The sequence below is a fragment of the Aplysia californica genome, unplaced genomic scaffold, assembly GCF_000002075.1.
Source record: "Aplysia californica isolate F4 #8 unplaced genomic scaffold, AplCal3.0 scaffold01245, whole genome shotgun sequence".
NCBI lineage: Eukaryota > Metazoa > Mollusca > Gastropoda > Aplysiida > Aplysiidae > Aplysia > Aplysia californica.
In genome coordinates this window covers 53,087-70,270 of record NW_004798515.1, presented here as the reverse complement: position 1 = coordinate 70,270, position 17,184 = coordinate 53,087, and the positions used below count along the sequence as shown (strand labels likewise).

The 17,184-nt window shown below is 39.3% G+C and overlaps 1 protein-coding gene across 1 annotated transcript in view; it reads right to left on the bottom strand.

Moving 5' to 3' along the window:
- Window positions 1-3,358: 3,358 nt before the first annotated feature.
- LOC101853754 (glycerol-3-phosphate dehydrogenase, mitochondrial) overlaps window positions 3,359-17,184 on the bottom strand; it is a gene marked incomplete in the record, with an annotated part of 57,515 nt that continues 43,689 nt past the window's right edge. Inside the window, 2 exon segments of the mRNA XM_013090375.2 lie at window positions 3,359-3,865; window positions 14,528-14,635. Coding sequence (XP_012945829.2) covers window positions 3,746-3,865; window positions 14,528-14,635 — 228 coding nt within the window.

The following is a 17,184-nucleotide window of genomic DNA, read 5'->3' as shown; positions in this document are numbered from 1 at the left end:
TCGAGCACCAGCTTGACCTTCCAAGCAACAGATAAATAAAATGTAGTCTTCATGATAATATCATGCCCATCACCCTCTGCAAATATCACTAGGACCTCACAGCATTCGCTATACAGAAAGGCTTTCAGGAGAAATCACAAAACTCATAAACTACAAAAGAGTAAGAGTAGTTTTAGTACGGTACAAATTTTACGGCACTTGCAACACAAATAAATGTCAAAGCATTTGCCATACAGAGAGGATTTCAGGAGATATTTTTTAAAAAACTCAAATTACTGAAGAGTGGGATAGTTTAGCAAAAGTTTTACGGCACTTTCAACACAGATAGATAGTATATAAGTGCCAAAGATTAAAGGTGTTACCAGAGAGTAACCCACAAAAAAAAGGAGGAGGAGGAGGGATAAGGACGACAGATGTTGAACTACAAAGACAGACAACAAGATAACGTATTGACATTCCAGGATAGTATATCATTACATCAACAGAAAAGTATACGTACAATATAATATATGGGTCGAAGTATACATTCTTATATATATATGACAAATGTCATACCACCTTGGGAAAGAGTTTTATATTATACGGTGTGGACTGATTGGTTGAAACGCCTCATATCTCTATGTAATCACTATTTTGCATAATTTAAAAGAAATATATATATATATATATAGGTATCTGAACCTCTCTATGAGAAAGAGGACTGGACAGTTCAGTTAGCATGTGTATTCACACATACAAAAGACATAAACAAACACATACACGTATCCATACACATGGCCAAAGATAAACAAACAGAGGACCATACGTATCGTACGTACACACAGACACACACACCCGACAGATTAAAAAAAAATCCCCAAAAACATAAACTAAGGCGAAGAAGACATGAGCAGCGTGAGGATTATCAAGACACTCGTCCAAGGACACGAATCATGACACGATAATTTTTCAGATCTTGGCCAATTTAGCAAGAGGGTTCCAACAATAAACAAAATTCTATATCCTGACCAAAAAAAAAAAAAAAACTTGATGCATGCCATTTTGGGAACAAATATATCATCAGTAACACTGTGTCTTTCAGCCTTGGAACTCAAAGAAAACAACAGATATTTCTTTTTTAAAAGTTACAAATACAAAAGTACCCTTGAAATAATGTCCCCCCCCCCCTTTTAAAAAAGAAAAGTTACAAATACAAAAGTACCCTTGAAATAATGTCCATCCATCACCCCCCCCCCCCCCCCGGGAATGAGCTTTACATTGTATACTATTTATTTTATGGCTGAATGACAAACCAGCCGATCCAACGCATAAATCAGCCAGTCTTACAGCGCTATCTACACAATTTGGTCATATGTAAGCGCCACCAAACACAAAATTGAGCCGAGCGTTACAAAAATGTCAAAAGCCCTGACGAAATCCATTAGCTGTTGCTCTAGTTCACACAGGACAGTCATGTCATGCGACATAACAAGGTTCACACAGGACAGTCATGTCATGCGACATAACAAGGTTCACACATGTCATGCGACATAACAAGGTTCACACATGTCATGCGACATAACAAGGTTCACACATGTCATGCGACATAACAAGGTTCACACACACACACGCAGAGAATCCCCAGAGATGAAATTGTCAAGTACAGGAAATAAAAGTGACCAGTTTTGGGTAGAATAAGAACATGTGACTGTATGTATTCAACACTTCAGTTTTAGTTTTAGTTAAGAGTTTTACAGCACTTACAACACAATAAGGTCGTATGAGTGCCGAAGATTAGAGGTGTTACAAGAGAGTAACAAGCACAAAAAAGGAGGGGAGATAAAGACGATAGATGTTTTGTAGGAAAAAAGAAGCAAACCACACTAGTACACCCGCCAACTACCCACATTATTCAACACCGTTTGCTTTCTGTAGCACAGACAAAACAACAGAGACATTAGAGGTATATTATAACAGACAAACAAATGCACCTTACGTACACAGACCCATTTATAAACCCAAGAAATGGAACAAAATTGGCCGCACAAGGTTTTAAGCACAAAGGGGCTATCCCGAGAAATGCTGTTTTGAGAAAATCGAAGGTAAAGTTTTTGGACCCCTGTTCAGTTTCTTAAGACAAGGAGAGTTTTCTCTATAACCAAACAAATATACACATCAATGAAACCAAACTTCTCCTATAAGTAGGGCAAGGCCCACTTTTGGTGTAGGTCAAGATTTTTGGAAACCCCGAAAACTGAGTCAGCCCGCTTGTCCTTAAAAGCGACCAATTGTGGTACACATAATATGCAATCCTCTCTGCTTCTCACTTCTAACAGTTGAACATTCTGAGTGGCAAAAGAGCAGTGGCCGAGTGGCCAAATCCTACAGAAAAATGAGAGGTAAACTGGAGAAAGGATACACCTTCAAAATGTTGCACTGCGGCGTTAAACATGGTGTAGTTCATTTCTAAAACGAACGGAATACATCTCTTAGATTTAGCGCAAAGATAGCATAAATAAATAATGGAAGTGCACGAGCCTAGGTCAACATCGGGGATATGCTCTCAACAAAATCAGGAAAATAAATAAATTACTATCTACAAAGAAGGGAAAAGACAGAAAAGTTTTTCAAAGAAAGAAAAATGTGTCACGATGCGGTAGAATCAGGCGCTCGTCAATTTTGGGGCATGCTGATTTATTTGTATCATCTGAAAGCTGATTTATTTACCTTGCTCACAATAAAATATACACATCCATTTATCTTGAATAGAACTCAAGATATCTGAATTTGAAGGAAGTGAGTTAACCTTGTTTCAGTGGTGAAATTAGTGAGAAAACGGCCGCCAAAGTTTGGTAACTCCAATAGCTAAAGAGTTTTCAAAAACTGAAAAATGACATATTTTGTGTCTTTAATCAATGATTAAATTTTCAGAAAAATTTTCATGGAAATATGTTTTTATATGGACATAAAAGAGGTCAAGCCCAAAAAAAAAAAAATTCGATAAAGATTTCCAAACAAGCGGAAAATGCCAGTTTCTCGGATTTCGTTATCTCAAACGAGCGCCCGATTTTACCGCGCTGCCTCACAAAAGTCTTCTGTTTCTCCAGCCGGCATATTATGTCATGAACGGTGAGGGAACAGAGATGGGGGTCGCCCGCCACAAGAGGTCATCATCAGACACACCCTAGAAGTGACCAGGCACAGAACAGCTGCCTCAAGCTCTCCGGACCAAGAACAAGGCCATTGGCATGTTACATAGTACAGTTAGACGCACACACAACCACAAACAAAAACTACTCATTAACATAATGAAATATAAATCACAGTAAATAAAAAGTCTCTTCCATACACTTAAAAAAACAAAAAGTACAGCTGGGGTGGGGGGGGGGGGGGGGGGAAGAGGCGAAACCTGCAGTCCTTATCCACTCATGACGTAAAGTACCTCCTAGGAAATGGGGACAGCGTCCTATGGACCAATCAATCACCTCCATGTATCCCGTGGGCCAATCAAACCCGTCCATATATCCCGAGGGCCAATCAAACCCTTCCATATTTCCTGTGGAGAATCAAACCCTTCCATATATTCCATGGACCAATCAAACCCCTCCATATATCCTGTGGGCCAATCAAACCCCTCCATATATCCTGTGGGCCAATCAAACACCTTCATGCATCCCGCGGGCCAATCATATATCCTGTGGGCCAATCAAACACCTCCATATATCCTGTGGGCCAATCAAACGCCTCCGTGCATCCCGTGGGCCAATTAAACGCCTCCGCCGCTTCTTTCCACAGAGATCTTCTTGTTGGCCGGTTCTCCATTGCCCTCCGCAGCTTTGGCAAAGCGGGAGTTGACCACCATCCCGTGCTCAATGGCGCTCATTAGCTGTGGGGCACAAAGAAATGGGTGTGGGGGGGAAAAAGATAAATTAGACTGACGGGTAAGGTTGTTACATACAAAAAAAAAGTAAATAAAAAAATAAAGTTACAATTTGAACACTGATTGAAAACCATGAAAACACTCCCCCCCCCCAAAAAAAAAGAAAAAAAAAGAAAAAAATCAATGAGTTGAAATCTCAAAGACCAGAATTACTCACATGGCAATGTTATATCAAATTACACGCGCTCCCCAGATATAACTACAGTAGCTGAAGGCGACACAAGGCGTTAAAGTGTATTGTATGAACAAAAAGCACTTTCATTCGAAGGCAACAACTTTCTTCGCATTCTCAAACTTTCTCTTCAAGATAAGTATCTGTTGAAATTCCATGAAAATGGATCAAGCTTTTCCGTAAGGATAAATTCCATGTAAAGCTAATACAAATTAGAGGAAAGAACCTGAACTTCGCTTAAATGATGAATGGACAGGTAAAATGATATTGAAATCTTTAATAATAGTACATTCATTCCCCCCCCCCCCTCACCCCCTAAAATAACAAAAACAAGACAAAGCAAAAACAAAATACTTTAAAAATAGCTGTAAGTTTTAGGTGAAACAAATATCTGAGATCACTTCAGTGTAAAAAACACAACCAGACTTCATAACCAAATACAAGCAAATTGTTACGGCACAAAAAGTTTGAAAGTTTTCAATGTCTAATCTAATTTTACAGGGGCAAGTAAGTACGCTAGGAGCTAATAATACTGTTTTCTTTTTCTTTCTAAATAAATGACAAAAAGCATCTGATATCACACATTATGGTTAGTTGTTACCATATCCAGACCATTTATCTCCATTTGAATATTTTATATAGACCACATAATTACGGAGATCTCTCTCTCTCTCTCTCTCTATTATGGAGATAGGTGGTCTGGATCTGACAGCAACAATATAAATACAAATAATAATCACGATAACATGAGATTAGTTCAAGGATGAAGCAGCACGTGTATCATCAATGCAGTCATACAGAAGGATGCAACCAAAAAAAAGAAAAGACCAAGCTGAAGACAATACGAGTCAAACCTCTATAGCATTCGAAACATAGACATGTGCTCCCCCCCCCCCCCCCCTCTTTCCCTCCCCAGCTTTGTTGTTTTCGTAAGAGTTTAACGGCGCTCGCAAATGCATAAGTCCCCATCCTCTTCACAAATATATATATATGAAGAGCACAGGGGAAAAACAACGGTGGTCACAAACTGGAAATTGTGAGGGTGTCAATTTTAAAATCTTGTGGACTCGTAACTTCATATTTGTTTGACTGGCGGCTTATTGTTGAGGGTTATTGAATGGGAAATCTAACAACAATATATAATCAACCAACAGTTGAACAGAAATATAGGTTATGAGTCAGCAAGCCTTCAAAATTGGTACCCTCACGATTTTCAATTAATGACTACCTTCGTTTTTCCCCTGTCGTCTTTATAATATATAAAGCAACGAAAAGATCTCAACATTATAGCACAAAAAGTGGAAAGGGACAAAAAACCCCAACAAAACGTTAACGTTCATCCTGCCGTTATCCAGAGTTTTAAAATCTTTGGCCATGGTTTGAAACTGGAAGCCAGTACAAATGTCATAACAGTGACTGGGAGAAGGGAGAGTGGGAAGGCTGCCTTGACATGCAAGGTGCAAAACTCTCCTAGTGTGAATGGGGGCCGAAATTACAAAGTAGAAAAATACAACTAACATAAACACCGCATGGAGAATGTCCTCAAAACAACTGTGACACGGCAGGGTTGTTGTTTTTTCGAATTCCTTTTGTTCCAAACTAATTCTCTGCCATATCGACAGGCCGAAGGGCTAGAAGAACTCAAATGGCGGCTGAATCGGAAAAGTAAAAGTAAAGTAAGTTTGGCTCCAAATGATGAAACTCTATCTTGGTCACAATGAAATCAAAACCAAACAACCCAAAAACCCAGCCAAACCCAGCAACAAAACCCAATACAAAGCAACGAGGTGTGGCGTACATTGGAGGCCAGTGAAGACACACAACATCTAAGCTGGAAGGGTATCGTTTGTTGGTTTGTTTGTTTGAGTAAAGAGAAGCACATCGACATAGTGATGGTCACAGCTGGAAGGGTTATGTTTGTTTGTTTGTTTGTTTGTTTGTTTGTTTGAGTAAAGAGAAGCACATCGACATAGTGATGGTCACAGCTGGAAGGGTTATGTTTGTTTGTTTGTTTGTTTGTTTGTTTGTTTGTTTGTTTGTTTGTTTGTTTGTTTGAGTAAAGAGAAGCACATCGACATAGTGATGGTCACAGCTGGAAGGGTTATGTTTGTTTGTTTGTTTGTTTGTTTGAGTAAAGAGAAGCACATCGACATAGTGATGGTCACAGCTGGAAGGGTTATGTTTGTTTGTTTGTTTGTTTGTTTGAGTAAAGAGAAGCACATCGACACACAATGATGGAGAGAGCTGGAAAGAGCACAGACGTGTGTCTACAATGTGGACAACACAGAACACCGTATACATACATACATACTGGTTGGAAAAATTGTTAAAAAGCAAGGGATATTACAACAATAAATTTGACAGATTCAAATAAAAATACATGTTCCCAAAAGGTGAGTCAGCGCCAAAGAAACTTATAGAGTAACAAAAGACGATCGGCGAAGTCGTTACCTCAGTGCTTTCTTGTCTTATCTCCATTTTTTTTTTAAACATTGAAAATGTGACATGTTTGTTAAGCTCACTCTTTGTTATGAACTGTTTTCACTGTTTTCACTGTTTTAAAAAAAAAAAAAAAAAAAAAAGTGGAGATACAACAAGAAAGCACCGAGGTCTCAAAGAGCTGCCAATTTAGTATAAGCGTGAAGAAAAGGGCGAGAGAATAGAAACAGATAGACATATCCCATGACATCGTTCACATATTATGTAACTTAATAAACGAGGCAAAGCATTGATCATTGTGATTATTGTCGAAAATAAACCGGAAAGAAAGGACAATAAGACATGGTGGCAGTCGAATCCATCCCTCGGGTCTGTAAGTTAGATAAGTCGAAGTCCTCGATGGAGATTACTAACATAACGAAAGGAAATAGAATATTACGAAAGACGAAGAGTAACAGCTTTAATAATGGAGACAAAAATGCAAACATTACTAAAATGGACAAGATAATGGTTATTTATATGATGACAAAAAGAAACAAGACAGACAGATGGATAAAAGGAAATTTCAGAACTGTTCCAAAAAATTCACGAGGGTCAAAGTTCGGTCAGTACAGAAGGAAAAAAAAATGCAACTGTGGATATTTTAAGCTTCAATCAATACAATTTGTATCATTTATGAAGTGACCTGCTTCGAACCTACTGGGCTGAAAGGGACCCAATATCCCAGTAGACAGATTTTAGATACTCTATAAATATAAACAGGACACATGGGGTCAAAGTTCAGTCCATACAGAGTAACACTCGTGGGTTTAAATTTTTTTTTTTTCGTGGTAAGTGTTTTACTGCGCTTGCAACTGCATAAGGACATATGAGCACGCGGGACACATTAAACATTTTTCAGTTGGTAGCAAATTTTGAATTTAGCCCGGGTGGCCACTGAAGCCTACTCTTATCGATTTTAGACCACCATGGAATCTTAAATGTGTGAAACTTGGACACGGGACCTCTGAGATTTTTCGCCCTTGTCCGAGAAGGTTAGGTGTAGATCTTTCCTACCAGAAGATCAGGGGTGTGGCTGAAAGACTGCAGTAAGAAGGAGCCAAGGGGTAGAAGTAGAAAGGCTGCAAAAAGAGTCAGGAGCCCAGAGGAGGGGGCAAAGGAGGTGAGGAGGTGGGGTAGACAGTGGGAAAAAAAAGCAGACAACAGAACATTGCTAGATATCAGGAAAGGAGGTGAAAGGAGACCATTTAAGAGAAGAAAATGTTTCCATGTCTACACGGATTCTAACCTGGGCAATTTGAATGAGAGGCGAACACCTTAACCTCTAGGCCACGAGAGCCCGCTCTACTGTTCTTTACGGCACTTGCGATGCAAATCAGTCATATAAGTGCCGAATATCAGAGGTGTAACAAGAGAGTAACATACACAAATAGAAGGAGGGGAGATAATGTTTAGTAAGAGTTTTACGGCACTTGCAACACAATAAGGTCATATAAGTGGCCAAGATTAGAGGTGTTACAAGAGAGTAACAAACATAAAATAGAAGGAGGGGGGATAAAGACAATAGATGTTTGATAGGAAAGAAGAAGCACACCAAACCAGAGCAGCACCCGCCAACCACCCACTGGAGGGGAGATAAGGATCATACATGTTTGATAGGAAAGAAGGAGCAGACCACACCAGAGCACCCGCCAGCCACCCACTTATTCAGAGAAGATTTAGAGATTTTAGTAGAGAGTAGCAAACAAAGAAAAAAAGAAAAGGAGGAGAGAGAGATAGGGACGGCACATTCTTGGTAGGAGAGAAGGAGCACACAACGCCACAGTACCCACAAACATAAGAAATATGAATGTCTCCATACAAATTTACTTCAATTACAAGTGTACATGTCCAGCTGCAGGTCAAAATGATCGCTTCTAAGGACAAGCGGGCTAACCCAGATTTCAGGGGTTTCCAGAAATCTTGACCTACACCAAAAGTGGGCATTGCCCTACTTTTAGGAGAAGTTTGGTTTCATTGGTGTGTATATTTGTTTGGTTATAGAGAAAACTCTCCTTGTCTTTTAAAGAAACTGAACAAGGGTACAAAAACATGACAGAAACACAAACAACAGAGAGAAAGACAAAAAGTGGAACCTGCCAGCGGCACCCTTCACCCACCCACACACATGTTATATTTACAATATGAGTGTATCAAAAAGCTACAACAAAAACAAGCCACCGTTTACTAAACAGATACTAGTATCATTGGAATAGAATTGGGTACACACAAAAAGATACCAAAAAAAATAAATAATAAAAATGCGAAAAAAACTCCATCACAGTGCCGAAAGTGGCGACAACTTGCTGAAATCAAGCTTGCGGTGTGATCCATCATTAGTAAATAAAGCTGTTTGCTGAATAAATAATCTCCTCCTAAAAGGAAAGATCTACACTTTAAAACAAAAAGGACGCTGGTAGTGATGATCTGTTAAGTGACATTGATTACAAGATCAAAATTACCTGAGAAGGCATACTATGTAAAAGAAAGGAGTTATAATTCAAAATAAATTCCCCAGGGGAGGGGGATAAAATGTCCTTGTTGCTGGACACTTACAAACCTTTTTGTAAATACTATGGAGGGAAGGAGACAAACAAAATCTCATTACAAATCAACAGCAAAAGTAACTTTCGCAAAACAAAAAAACCCAAAAAAATGGTAGCGTTTTGCACAAAGAAAAAACAAAATCGAAGTCTTAGTTCAACACGCGTTTAACGTTTCAATACACATCATCAAGTGTGTCTGTTTTTATGAGCAAAAAGGACATAGACACAATAAAGGTCATTTAGTGCATGGAAAGAGTAAGAAATGCAGACAGAAACAATAGAGGGGGGAAAAAAGAAAAGAAATGGTATAGACCTACGGCACCCTCCAAATACTCGAAATCATCATGTCAAAGTTGTTACATTGTTTAAGGCTCAAGAACAATGTACGTATCTGCACAAAACAAAGGTCAAATAATTGCTCCAATCAACAAACTGTCAAGATGGGACTGCACGCAGAATCCAATACACATCCCACTACAAGTTTTTTAATTAGGAGACCCAAATTTCAATTTTAGTTTTTGTAAGTTTCACTGCACCTGCAACACAAAATGGGTCAAAGAGGAGCCAGAGACGTGAGGCGTTACTAGTAGAGGTGGGCAAAATCCGGATAATCTGTAAAGATAACCGGATCATTCTCAATGAAACATCTTCCGAGTTCAGACTCGTAACTCTCTTTCCTGAGCCCCATTTGCCGAAGTGGGTGCACCCATTTGCTGAAGTGATGCTAACCCATTTGTCGAAGCGGTTCAGAGCATAATATTTGCCGAAGGGGTGCACTAACATATTATCCGGATTTTGTTAAAGCGACTCATTGCGCCCAGCCCTAGTTACTAGAGAGTAACAAAAGAAAGAGGGAAGAGAGATAGTTTAGTTCTAGTAGAGGTTTTACGGCGCTCACAACTGCATAAGGTCAAATGAGCGCCAGAAGATTAGAGGTGTTACAAGAGAGTAACAAGCATAAAAAAGAAGAAGGGGAGATAAGGACAATAGATGTTTGATAGGAAAGAAGGAGCAAACTACATTAGAACACCCGTCAACCATCCACTGTCAACAAGAAATTTTACACAGAATCTAAGAGATAAACCGAAATAATTTTTATGAGGAGATACAAATTAAACCAAATAGATAGATAAAATTGTACAAAGTTATCATAATATTGTGTACCAAAATAGAACAGAAAATGACCCAAGGAAATATTCCTTAAGCTAACTATAAAAACCGGCTCCAAAAATAAATCGGTGAAAATGTTTTGGCACAATCTCAACTAACTACACTTCAAGTATCCAATGACTATCGAAAAGGTAGGCCAAAAAATTATAAAAGTCAACGCACAGAGGCCTCAACAAGCAATAGACAGATCTAAAACTATCACGCAACAAGCAATAGACAGATCTAAAACTATCACGCCCATTATTAGACTTTAAAAAATTATGACATTAGAAAAAAGCACAGGAAATTTTTTTTTAATAGACAAAGAATAATATAAAATTTTGGGTTTCTTAATTAAATGTTAGTTGCTTTGCTGTGAGTGGTATGGAAAGCCAAAAAACTAATTAGGCATCGCTGTATAATATAGTAGTCTAATCGGCCAGGAACTAAAATCTCATTTCAATACTGCATTACCTTCCCCACCACTGTGATTTAAGTCCTTTACCCCCCCCCCCTCCTCCCGTACCCCAACTCATCCTTCACAACAGAAGAAAAATGGAATTAAATAATAAAATATGTGCAAAAATAGTTAACATCTTTAAAAAAATGCATCCCTAATCTAAATTAAAACTTCCTGATGGGTGTATTTTTTTTTTTTTAAAAAGGTGTATAATCATTCTCTCTCCCCAAAACAAACACACACACACACACACACACACACACACACACACACACGTTCACACACACACACATTACAAAAGTACAGCCTCCACACACCCTCTACACTTGCAAAGTGCAAGATAATGGCTCAACCAGATCCGTTTACACAATTGCACAGCTTTCCCTCTTTACTTGTAGTCAATAAGAGACTACGAATATAGGAATTTAATTTTTACGTAACACGGTACAAAGTGATCGGTACTATACAACTGAAGAAGTACAACTATCTTCATAAAAAGAAAACTAAAAGTTAAAATATTCTTTATTAGTGTATGCTTTATATGTATCAAACAGTGTTATTATTTGTTTTAGTAAGAGTTTTATGGCGCTCGCAACTACATAAGGTCATAATATGAGCGCAGTGTTAGTTGCGCAAAGCTCCAACAACCAGACACTTCCAACACTTTCACACAATAAGATCACACTCTCACTTGTCCACACACAACAAGACCACATTCTCACTTGTTTCACCACATTCTCACTTGTGTCAACTCACATTTCCTACACTGAGTATACATGTGTATTATGTGAGACTCGAGGTAACTCACAATCATTTTAGAAGTCACAAAATTATAGCTCTTTTCTTGAAATTGTTTATGTCGGAAGAAAAATAAAGAGGCGGGTCATATAATTAGTTTTGGCAATGGCAAAATAGATGGAAACAGATGGAGACGGACAGAAACTGATGGAGACAGTTAGAAACAGATGGAAACAGATGGAAACAGGTAGAAATAGATGGAAACAGATAAAGGAAACAGATAGAAACTGATGGAGACAGAAGAATCATAAAGAAGAAAGACCAAACAACCACATCTCTCAACCATCAGCTGAAGTCTTTTAGTTTTTAACTTTTAGTAAGGTTTTACGGCGCTCGCGACTGCATAAGGACATATGAGCACCAAGGGGTGGGCGTCAACAGAGAAGTCCTTACAGGGAATCAGACTTACTCTGCTCACCTCTCTAGCCTCAACAGCACAAAGTCTGCTTTGACTATCAAGGCACCCCGGAAATAGCGGGTCACAATAATGTGACAAACATGCAAAAGAAGTAGAGGAAAATGACAATGTAAGGATTAGGAAAGGAAAAGGCAGCAGTTCCCTGTTGTAGTTCAGGAATAGTTATGGAGCGTGACATTGTTGGATCAGCCCATTTACAATTCTACTGTGCATTTAGAACGAGAAATGTCCCCCCCTTTGGGAATGGCCTAAAGACATTTCATCCCCACCAAATCCCAGTCCAACACAGTGGCACATTGTGCAAGACATCACCACACATGCCAAACACACACATACATGCCTAACACACACACACACATACATGCCAAACACACACACACACATACACACGTACACATTCATGACAAACGCACACACACACGTGCACACACATGCCAGCCGCAACATAATGGTGAGAACGGCAATATATCTACAGATACATGTGTACATCCATACAAGTGTACATCCATACATGTGTACATCCTGTCAAGCACTGCCCAATGCAAGGGGTAGTCTCCCACAATTACCTGTTACAGCCACAACCACACAACAAACGGACGACAAGGTGCCAACACACATTCATAGTCAAAGCAGACTACAATTCTAGTCAAACAAATTGTTGTGCTACATATGGATGGAGGGGGGGGGGAGGGGTGGTGTGTTATTTTGTAAGAAAAACGAACAGACTAAAAATCTGCGGGTACAGTAGTTCCATACAGGGGTTGGTTAGGTATCTAGATGCGTGTACAGCCAAAATCAAGCTCAAGACACAAAAAAATAAAATGATTATAAACAAAAACACAATATAACCTTGTCTTTGCTGCCAAAGTCCTCTCTCAAACTCAAAAAGACATCCGAGCTGCCTGACCTGACCTGACTCAACACCCACCTCCATCAACAAATCCTTTCTGGCAACATACCATACCCTCAGAAAGACAACATTTCTGACTTCACTTTTTGCGAGAACTGAGTCAATTACACCTACAAGGCCATTTCAAGGAAGCTGAAACTACTACACTGACACAAATAACGCAAGAATAATAACTTACTAAATAAAACTCTAAGCAGTGATAGTTCCATTCTTTCTTTTAAAATCTAGTAAAGGAATGATGCCTCTAACCAAAAAAAAAAAGAGGCAAAATGACTCTATATCATTGCTGTGATTGCTTTTTTTTTTCCTCAGCTAGTTATCATCTCTACAAGGCGAGCATCACTTCCGTTTCCCTTCCTGGAATGACCCTACACGTTAATGACACGGATGTCCTGCACGCTGTAGCAAAAGTTTGGAGGCATTTTTTCTTCTTTCAGTTTGACGTTTAACAAGTACGGCGTCAAAACATTTTAGCCGTAACAAGAGAGTGAATCTCTGACTCCCATTATCTGGAGGTGGGCAAAGTCCGGATAATCTATAAGGATAACCGGATAATTCTCAATGAAACATTACCCGAATTCAGACTCTCAACTCTCTTTCCTGACCCGTTTGCCGAAGTGGGTGCACCCATGTGTTGAAGTGATGCTAACCCGTTTGTCGAAGTGGTTCTAACCCATTTGCCGAAGCGGTTCATATCATATTATTTGCCGAAGAGGTGCACTAACATAGTATTCGGATTTTGCTAAAGCGACTCATTGCCCAGCCCTACCATTTTCTGGAAACTATGCGTCATGGAGTTTAAAACCCTGTCACTCTACGCGTGCAAGATGCTTGACGATGCTATCCCACCACTTTGCCCAAATGTCAACAATCTCAAACCTTGATGACTGAAGGCCTTCAAACTGCCACACGTTAAAAAAAAAGGGAAGGAGCTCTATGATGAGATATTCAGTACTTATTGCAAAAGACGTGAAAGCATGATTTCAAAAACAGAACATCTTTTAGAAAAAAATTTAGAAAAATGATCCACTGGGCCGATAACTAGACATGCGTCATGTCCAATTGAGGCCATCACTGAAAAGGAAAAAGAGAAAACAGAAAAATTCTACAAGACTAACTTTGTCAACTTTGTTGAAAACATCACAACAACTGTTTTGTGCTTTTCAACCACTGAAAAAAAATAAGAAGCCTGTGTTCCCTTCTCTTTCTGCAAGGGTCGTCCATACCCACAGCACAGAACTACTCAGAACAGAAAACAGGCTTTCGACAGCGTTTACCAAATTTTCCTTTTCAGTGAAACAAACCTCCTTTCGACCACCAGCACGACATTTGACTGCTACTGAAGCAAAACTGAAAAGTGCCATGCAGCTCAACTAAACGCCTCCCTCAAATTAAAAAAACCAAACAAATTAATAAATAAAGTTAAAAAGCAACTATAGGAACAAAATGCTACAAGACCGTAAGTTCTTTGCCAGCAGGACAGGACCATCCAATGTTATGAAGAAGGCACGAAGACGCAAAAAAAAAATGTCCGCACACACAAAAAAAAGCTCTGCGATATACACGGCTGCTAGAAAAAACTTCACACCAACTAAAAACTGAATTGTGAGGGTGAGACGCAAGAGAGAACACCCTCCTTGGCGTGTGTGCGAGGGGGAACGTTGTTTGTATGCACACCTTCTCGTATCTTGGCTTCCATCCGTCGTCTTCCAGGGGCAACGGGGACGCATTTTTACCGTATAACGAGGTGGGTAGGCTAGTTATCTGCTTTTTCACGTTCATAAACTAGGAAAAGGAGGAGAGAGAGAGGAGAGGGGGAGGGAGGGAGGGGAGGGGGGGCGAGGACCAGACAGAGGAAAGTGTCAGAGAGAAGAGGAAGGGGGAAAAAAACAAAACAACAATAAAACATTTGTGTTCAAAAGCCTTGGCACTGTAGAAAAATCTGCGAAAAATGTACAGATCTGTGGACAATTGGAAGTATCAACAGGCATAAAGAGTGAGTCATCATCTGAGACATTGCCTCGATGACCAGAAAACAAAGTCAAAGTACGTGCTAAGCAGACCTGTAGAAAACTCAGTTCACATACCACACGTGTCCCTGACATTAAAAAAAAAAAGATTAACTCTGTTTCACATAGTTTAATACAATTAGAAAAAAAATAGTTGTAATTACTCATTCTTCTTGATAGTGACAATATTACTTGTGAATCTCTGACTCTATTTCACATTGTTTAGTACAATTAGAAAAAAATAGTTGTAATTACTCATTCTTCTTGATAGTGACAATATTACTTGTACAGTAAAATCTATGACAGTTTCCAAAAAAACAATATGTAGTTTTCTTAATAAAATTAAAGACTTAACAATGCCAGGCTCCTAGAAAGCTGTACTGTACAATACAGAGGAATAATTCAGTACCTATCGTAATACGTATATATGTGCACAGTAAAAATACACATAAAGGGTGCGACCTGTTCTCAGAGGTTACATCGCTAACATTCCAAAAAAAAAAGAGCAAATATTCTCACTATATGACATTGACAAACAGCCGCATCACAGCTCAGGACATATAACTTGTAGGTACACTCACACTATAGCATCACAGGTCATACATTGAACTTGTAGGTACACTCACACTATAGCATCACAGGTCACTAGAATGAACTTGTCGGTACATTCACATTATGACATCACAGGTCACTAAACTGAACTTGAAAGTACACTCTGACTATTCTTAGTTTAGTTTTAGTAGAGGTTCTAGGGTGCTCGTAACTGCATAAGGTCATATGAGCGCCGGGGGGTGGATGTCAACAGAGAAGCCTTTACAGGGAATCAGACTTACTCTGCTCACCTCTTTAACCTCAACAGCAGAAGTCTGCATCGACTTTCAAGGCACCCCGGAAATAGCGGGTCACAAGAGAGTGACAAACATACAAAAGAAGTAGAGGGAAATGACGATAGTAAGGATTAGGGGAAAAAAAGCAGCAGTTCCCTGTTGCAGTTCAGGCACAGTTAGGAGCGTGACATTGATGAATCAGCCCATTTACAATTCTACTGTGCATAAGAACATGGTTAATATCCCCCCCCCCCCCCTTCGGAAATGGCCTAAAGACACTTCAGTCAGTGGCACTGCCCCGGGGGTTACTCTATGGCACCACAGTTCACTATACTGAACTTGTAGGTACACTCTCTGACTATGGCACTGCTGCTCACTAGAATGAACTTGTCGGTACACCCTCTGACTATGACATCACAGGTCACTATACTGAACTTGTAGGTACACTCTCTGACTATGGCATCACAGTTCACTAGAATGAACTTGTAGGTACACTCACACTATAGAATCACAGCTCACAATACTACTTCCTATAGCATCAGAGCTCACAAGACTAAACTTGCAGGTACACTCAAACTAACTATACATCACAACTAACTATACTAAACTTATAACAGCTATCAGACTTTGGCGTTCCAACTCAATATTGACTACACTGAACTTGTACGTAAACCCAGACTAAAGAATTAGCAGCTTACTACACCCAACATAGAAGTATACTCAAACTCCTATGTGAGGCATCGTGGCGAAATCAGGCGCTCGTCAAAATAATAAAATCAAAGAAACCGGCATTATTCTAGCCAGTGAACAAATTTTTTACAATTTTCATTTTTTGGCTTGACACTTTTTATATCCATTTAATCATAACTGCCACATCTGTGCCACCATTTTCCAAAGAGGAAATTTACTCGTTTATCCGATCCGTACGCTTTGCATAGCAGTCTATCAAAACGTTTTTTTGAGAAATACTGAAAGTTTCAAAGAGATCTTCGTACTAGAAGTATTCTAAAAAGTGAAAAATACAACCCCGGGGGTACAAAATTACCTCAGGGCGTACGGATAGGGTTAAGCAAAATTTGTTCTTGGGTCAACACTTGGTCTACACTATCGTGAGGGCAACAGGACTAACATCCACCTAGTTTTCTTTCAAAAAATCAAATTTAGAAAAGACTTCAGGGGAATTTTCCCCCCAAGGGACTCACAAAGCCATGCTGCAGTGGCCACAACATGCTAGATAACTAATACACACTGACGTATACACCCGTACGCACACACACACACACACACACTTGTCCCCTTACTGATCCTCTTCAATGTCTATATTTCACAAAAATCAACACAACCAATTCAAAATTAAAACAAAAGGGGGAAAATAAATCTGCAACCATGTTGGTCTCACTTTGTCGTAGAATGATACAGAGTCTAACACATTTAATTTCTCAAATAATCCACTGGTTTTAACCCCCACAAATTCTTTATTATCAAATAGAAGCTCCCC